An 8199-nucleotide genomic window follows, 5' to 3' on the forward strand; every position below is an offset into this window, starting at 1 on the left:
GTGAGGTGGAATCTCAAGGTAGTTTTGATTTGCATTTCTCTGATGATTAAGGATGTTGAACATTTTTTGAGGTGTTTCTCAGCCATTCGATATTCCTCAGTTGAGAATTCTTTGTTTAGTTCTGTGCCCCATTTTTTTTTATTATTATTTTCTTAATTTACATTTCAAATGCTATCCCGAAAGTTCCCTATACCCCACATCCGCCCTTGCTCCCCTACCCACCCACTCCCACTACTTGGCCCTGGCCAATGAAGGAACTGTTCACTTTAATCAGCCCTGTGGTGTACCCAACTGGAACAAATGATAAAATGTTAAGTATATCTTCAACGTTAAATTATAGCTCACAAAATACCCATTCTATAAGCATGCCCAGAAAGTTACAACTCAGGACTTTTATGTGGGTTCACTTCCTGGAACCCACATAAAAGTAGAAGAGAGGAAATCCTCTGCCACTACACACGATCCTACCGTAATTTATATACTCTTATTTTCAATGACAGAATTTGACAACTCAGAAATAATTGCTATAAAACCGAGTCAAATTTAAGATGAGATGTGGGCTTAGAGATACAAGAATCATAAACTCAGGGATGTCCTTTGGAGAGGTCTAATCAATAGAAATCATGAATATTAGCAAATATAGAGAAAATACAGGAAAGCAACCCTTACACAGATTGCAGCAACTTTGGCAAAAGGAACCTCTGTCCTTGAACTTGGTTCTACAATCCAAGAACACCTGTTACATCAGAACTAATTGAGTAAATGAATAGACATGTCTCAATTAACCCTGTCAAACACAGAGAAAATATTGACCCACTGAATAGAAACTGAGGATACCAAACAGAAGAAATGGCCTTATGCCAAAAAAAAAAAAAAAAAAACACTAGAATTTATGATATAAAGCATAATCAACTCAAACAACATTCACTGAAAAGGTAAGAGATAGGTGAAATGTGCACAGTAACATAAATTGTTAAATTAAATCATAGAGTGCTTCATAACTTAAATGTTTACAATGCCAGCCTTTACAGCAGACTTTTCTCTTTTGAGAACATTTTTGATTTTGTTTTTTAGGCTATATTTCCAGTAGCTGTGAGGCAGAGAGCAGCCTGGCTACGAGCCCCGTGACTCTCTAAAAGAAGGATGAGACAAAATTGTGTCAGATATTTTTTCATGGTTCTTGCAATGCTTTTTCTATTTTTTAAGAAGAGGAACACTCTTCCATTGCTGGTGGGATTGCAAGCTTGTACAACCACTCTGGAAATCAGTCTGGCAGTTACTCAGAAAATTGGACATAGTACTACCGGTGGATCCAGCAATACCTCTTCTGGGCATATACCCAGAAGATCTTNCAACTGGTAATAAGGACACNTGNTCCACTATGTTCATAGCAGCCTTATTTATAATAGCCANAAGCTGGAAAGAACCCAGATGTCCCTCAATAGAGGAANGNATACAGAAAATGTGGTACATTTACACAATGGAGTACTACTCAGCTATTAAAAACAATGAATTTATGAAGTTCTTGGGCAAATGGATGTATCTGGAAGATATCATCCTTAATGAGGTAACCCAATCACAAAAGAAGTCACTAGATATGCAATCAATGATAAGTGGATATTAGCCCAGAAACTTAGAATACCCAAAATACATTTTTGCAAAACACAAGAAAACCAAGAAGGAAGACATTCGTGTGGATATTTCATTCCTCCTTAGAATAAGGAACAAAATACCCATGAAAGGATATAAGTACAGAAACAAAATTTAGAGCTAAGATGAAAGGATGGACTATCCAGAGACTACCCCATCCAGGAATCCATCCCATCACCAGTCACCAAACCCAGATACTAATGCACATGCCAGCAAGATTCTGCTGATGGGACCCTGATATAGCGGCCTCTTGTGAAGCTATGCCAGTGCCTGGCAAACACAGAAGTGGATGCTCACAGTCAACTATTGGATGGAACACAGGGCCCCCAATGGAGGAGCTAGAGAAAGTACCCAAGGAGCTGAAGGGTTCTGCAACCCTGTAGGTGGAACAACAATATGAACTAACCAGTACCCCCTGAGCTTGTGTCTCTAGCTGCATATGTAGCAGAAGATGGCCTAATCGGCCATCATTGGCAAGAGAGGCCCCTTGGTCTTGCATCTTTATATGACCCAGCACAGGGGAAGGCCAGGGCCAGGAAGTGGGAGTGGGTGGGTAGGGGAGCAGGGGCGGGGGGGGGGGGGATAGGGAACTTTCAGGAAAACATTTGAAATGTAAATTTAAAAATATCAAATAAAAAATAATAAAAACAATAACAACAACAAAAAGAATCACTATATTCAAAAAAGTTGGACAGCACACATTAGAGATTGTGCAGAGGAGTTATGAAAGTTGTTCATTGTTCAGTGGCCAACTGCTTACAACAAGGGGTATCAAAGGTAGAATGACTCCATAAAATTAAGATTAGCAGGAGTTAGCCCAGGCTTTCAAAATGAAGAGCAGAGAGTGTTTCGACTATCTTCCATCAAAAAATAGAAACCAAAATCTATTTGTGGAATGAATTTTGAGATACCAATTCTTCCCTGAGGATGAGCTATGTGGTTTTTTTTTTATTCACAAGTTTTTTTTTTCTCTCAGAGTTTTCTATATATCAGTATTTTATCTCCTTTAAATAAGCTTTGCTCTCCTCCCTCCACATATTCCTCAAGGTAAGTAATAAAGAGTATTGACACCAATAACTACAAATAATTAGCACATGTGAGAAGATTTTAAATGAAAATTGCCAAAGTTGTATTTAATCTCAGTATTCACTAACATGAAACAAAAAATGAACCTAGAACCAACAGCTGAGATAATTTTGTTATCATTATAATTCTAATAATTATCAAATGAAAGTGAGCCAATTCTCAAATCAAAATAAAAAAAATTTCAGATTAATTCCTTGAAATTTATTTTCATGGCTAATAAATGTCTTTTTCACCTGAGAAAATGGGCCCTGGGGATTTGATTCATATGTGAATCCCAAGACAATTCAGAGACACATTCTCAGTGGTAAAAGAATCATTGTGGGGATAGCAAGAACACTATAAAATCATGTTTTAATTATCATACTTTTCTTACTTTAAAATGAATCCTTACTTCAGAAGGTGAGTGTTCTGGTTTCCTTCTACCATTGAAGAATACTTTGCTCTTTGAATATATATATATATATATATATATATATATATATATATATATATATATATATATACAGTTGTAGCTTGGAAAGTAGTCAGGTATAATCACAAAAAAATAAGTTAATCAACTTATATTTTAAGTCAAATTTCCCTGAATAATTATATATAGAATTTAATTCTCAAAGCTTTCGTATTTATCAAAACACTTTGAAGAGGAGAATCTCACATGGTCTTTACTGGCATCTAATCTTAGCATTCAAGAAAATAAAATGCTGATAAGTTCACTAACATTGCCATAGATTAGTGATTTCACGACAAATGTCTCATGAAAATACAGACTTTGTTTACTGACTAAATGTTCCAGCATCACAGGCTCTAGGTACCATGAACATACTCAAGAATATAGGGCTGAACATCTCAAGACATGGAATCAGCCTGATCCTAGCTGGGTGAATATTCACACCCTGTCCTCTGTATAGAAGCAGTCATATTTCCTTTCATTGAGTTTAGCTAGAAAAATTATTACATTAGGAGAGGATCTGTGAGTATATGAATAAACTTATACTAATATTATTAGAAGTAGTACTCACATACATGCAAGTGATTAGACTGATAGAGAAAATGACTTGATTAGTGAGAGTTAATGACTTAATTAGTAAGAGTTTAAAATTTTACAGTAAGTCCTCACATTTATAATTTTAGTGTGACTTCTCCCCAGCCCCTTTTCTTGTAAGAAATTGTAGCTCTCATTATAAATATTTGCCTTAAAATGAACAGGTAGCTGACAGACTTGATGGCCTGTTTCCCTTACTAAGAAGAACGTCTTATTTCAAAAGCTGACCTGTTGCCTCTCTCAAATTAATACATGCTCCTTATTTTATTGCCAATTTTCAAAGAGAGCGTCATAAGAGTAGACTAAATTCTTTCTAGCTGCAGTTCATGTCTTCACACTAGTGTTTCTAATGTAACACTGTTATCTAACAATTTCAAAACACACATTTTCATCAAGTTTAAATTTTAATTAATGGGGCTCTTACTATTATTCCATGGGAATGACAATTGACCATCTTATAATGTATCAAATTTAGTACAGTTCATTTTGAAGGATTATGATTATGATTATTATTATTCACTTCACATTTCACTCACTGCCTCCTCCGAGTCACCCCTCCCACAATTCTTCCCCCATTCCCCTCCCCTGCTCCTCTGAGCAGGTGGTGCCCCTCCTCGGCTATCCCCTACCCTGGCACATCAAGTCTCTGTGAGACTATACACATCCTCTCCCACTGAAGAATCTGTCCCATGTTCAGGCAACAGCTTTAGGGATAGACCCATAAGCCCACAACTCCGGTTGTTTGGAACCCACATGAGTACCAAGCTGCATTTTGGCTATATATATGTGTGGGGAGGCCTAGGTCCAGCCTGTCAGTTGGTAGTTCAACTTCTGAGAGCCCCAAAAGTTCAGGTGAGTTGACTCTGTTGGTCTTCCTGTAGAGTTCCTATACCCTTTGGTTCCCTGTAGTCCTTCATACTATACTTCTATATCAGTCCCCAATCTCCATCCACTGTTTGGCTATGACTATCTGCATCCGTCTGAGTCAGCTGCTGGATAGGGCTTCTCAGAAGACAATCATGCTTGACTCCTGTCCAGCCGAATAAGAGAATATCATTGATAGTATCAAGGAATGATGCTTGCCCGTGGGATGGGTCTTAAATTGGAACAGTTACTGGTGGGACATTATCTCAGTCTCTGTTATGTCTGCCATCCCTTCATACTTCTTTTAGACAGGATAAATTTTGAGTGGTATGTTTTCTGGGTGTGTTGGTTGTCTAGCCTATCTACAGGAAGTGGCTTCTTCAAGTTTCATATCCCCAATGCTGTGAGTCACAGCAAAGGTCACTACCATTCATTCTTGCACACCTCCCTTATCCCAGGTATCTGTTTCTTCCTGGAGATGTCCACTACCTCCTTAACCCTGTCAATTATAAATTTCCATTCATTCTCCTGGTTAAATGGACATCCCTCTTGTATCTCCCACATTTGATCCTGAACTCTCCCATTTCACTCCCCATCCCCTCTCTCACCTAATTTCCTAGCTCTATCTTCCTCTTATGACTATTATATTTCCCTTAGAAGAGATTCTTAAAGTACAGAAATTACTTAAAACAATATTGAATAATTTTACATTTGTAAAGCTTAGTCCTTTCTTGCACATTCAATACTTTTTGTTATTTTCATCAGAATCACAGTTTCCATATACAGTTTTACATACAATTAGGTGAGTTTTATTGTAAACATAAATTAAAGATACATAGTTTAAAAGAAGCTCTAGTATTTCATTTTAAAATTTATTAAATAGTTAATGCACATGAATACACAGTGGGTGTTCAATGTATTACCCCAATTATGTTTTGATTAATGAATTTTTGTAATAATTTCCATGTGTTAATGGAAATGCAGAAACAAGTTTACAAATCTCTTCCAATACTGTCTCGATCACGGCCTTGACCTAGCAACAGCTACACTGTCCCATGGCTGTCCTGGAGGATGGAAACCACACTGCAGTGACCGAGTTCATTTTATTGGGATTAACAGATGACCCAGTCCTCAGAGTCATCCTCTTCACCATCATCCTGTGCATCTACCTGGTGACTGTGTTTGGAAACCTCAGCACCATCCTTCTCATCAGAGTCTCTTCCCAGCTCCACCAACCCATGTATTTTTTTCTTAGCCACTTAGCTACTGTTGATGTAGGCATTTCATCTACTGTCACACCCAGTATGCTTGCCAACTTCCTGCTGGAGAGAAACACAATCTCCTACACTGGATGTGCCATCCAGCTTGGCTCAGCTGCTTTTTTTGGATCAACTGAGTCATTTCTTCTGGCTGCCATGGCTTATGATCGCTTCATGGCAATCTGTAACCCTCTGCTTTATTCCACCAAAATGTCCACACAAGTCTGTGTCCAGTTGCTTGTGGGATCTTACATAGGGGGTTTTCTTAATGCTTCCTCTTTTACACTTTCCTTCTTTTCTTTTTTCTTCTGTGGACCAAATAAAGTCAATCACTTTTTCTGTGATTTTACTCCTTTAGTTGAACTCTCCTGTTTTGATAACAGTGTCCTCCTAATTCTTGATTCATTTTCTGTTGACTCCATCATTGTGATCACAGTATTTATCATAGCCATCTCCTACACCTACATCCTCATCACCATCCTGAAGATGCGCTCCACTGAGGGTCGACACAAGGCCTTCTCCACTTGCACCTCCCACCTCACAGCAGTCACTGTTTTCTATGGAACTGTCACATTTATTTATGTGATGCCAAAGTCCAGCTACTCCACAGACCAAAACAAGGTTTTGTCTGTGTTTTACATGATAGTAATCCCCATGTTGAACCCCCTAATCTACAGCCTTAGGAATAATGAGATTAAGAATGCTCTGAAGAGACAGCTTAGTAAAAAAACATTTTCTTAGACTTGTCTGCTAAACTGTTTGTCACATTCTGTATACTAATGATATACCATAGTCATTGTATCAAAAGGAAACTGGATATTGATAGTTAAAGTACATGTTACAGTATATAACCAGACTTGCAGTTTGGTAGTAAATGTACCAGGTGAGTTTTCATACATCACAAATTAAATTATATACTCATAATAATACATTTCATCTTCCTGTTTCTCATTGTGTATGTAAATAGTATGAGACAAAGAAATCTGTCATGAGAGATGGTGTGTGTTAATGTGTGTCTGTGTATATATCTATATACATATACAAGTCTATATGTTATACGCTTGTTTCTCTAGGGAAGCATAATCAATACCACTGCTCACTAAGATTTTATTTATATGGCTCAAACTCTAAATCAGTTTATGTACACCACCAACAATTAAAACCCTAAGTAAATTATATTCTTTCGTAAGTTTTCAATTCTTTGGACTGTGAGGTTTTCTTGATTGTTGTATTTTTAATATCTTGTATATACAGGTCACTAATCCTCTATCATATATGTTGAAAAAGATGCTATCGTACTTTCTTGGCTGTCTTTGTACTTGGATGATGGTTTCCTTTACTGTGAGAAATTTTTTAGCTTTATCAATTATCGGCATTAGTTCACAGGCAAATGGAGTTCTGTCAGGAAGCCTTCTCTTGTATTTATGTCTCGCAGAGGACTCCCAATATTTTGTTCTAGCAGTTTCAGAGGTGTAAGGTTCACTTTGAGGTTTTTGATCTATTTGGAGCTGATTTTTGCACGTGATAAATATGGGTCTAATTTCATTCTTATTCATACAGACATCCATTTTCCTAACACCATTTGTTGAAGATATTGGTATTTTTTTTAGCTCATAAAATTTAAAAATCTATACATCAAAGAAACCATAAGTCAACCACAAAAGATTCCCAAACAACAAGAGAAAATATTTTTCAACTCTACATCTAATTGATGCCTAATAACATATATTTGATCTAGGTAGTTAAATTTTCTCTTTCTTTTTCTAGATTCTAATAGTCACATACTTCTAGGATACTTTACAAACTTGCTAAACTTACATAGTAAGCCTTAATAAGTGAAAAAAAGTTAATTAGTGGAAGAAAAAATGCTTTCTATATCTACAATCTTGATTCCAGTGGTGGTGAATATATTACAGAGCATGTAAATAGCCTCTATAGACTAAGACAAAGGTCATGGCCATGGACATTAAGGCCCTCTCCCCAAGGAGGGGAATGGTTAACTTCATAAATCCCAAACTTGAGGAGACTCTGGGTTTGATGCATTGCTTTGAGTAAGCTCTTTCCATCCTAATTATGGAGACATCTATGTCTGAACTTTCATGCTGGGTTGTATTCAATCAACTAATTCTTTAAAGCTTTATGAGAGTTGGGATAGATACTTTTCAAGCTCATTATTTTTTAAAAAAGAGATGGACTGCTTACGTACCTCACGACTGGAGGGATAGCACAGCGATAAAGTTCTTTAGTTTCATGTTTTCACTTACTAAAGAAAATGTGGAGCTTCCCAATCAGAACCCC

The 8199-nt window shown here is 36.9% G+C and overlaps 1 protein-coding gene across 1 annotated transcript; it reads left to right on the forward strand.

The window, feature by feature from the left end:
* Window positions 1–5696: 5696 nt before the first annotated feature.
* LOC110319490 (olfactory receptor 507) lies at window positions 5697–6642 on the forward strand. The gene has a single exon (XM_021194988.1). The coding sequence runs from the start codon at window positions 5698–5700 to the stop codon at window positions 6640–6642; it is 945 nt and encodes a 314-aa protein (XP_021050647.1). The 5' UTR covers window position 5697.
* Window positions 6643–8199: the final 1557 nt, after the last annotated feature.

The sequence above is a fragment of the Mus pahari genome, chromosome 1 (genome assembly GCF_900095145.1).
Source record: "Mus pahari chromosome 1, PAHARI_EIJ_v1.1, whole genome shotgun sequence".
NCBI classification, from domain to species: Eukaryota; Metazoa; Chordata; class Mammalia; order Rodentia; family Muridae; genus Mus; species Mus pahari.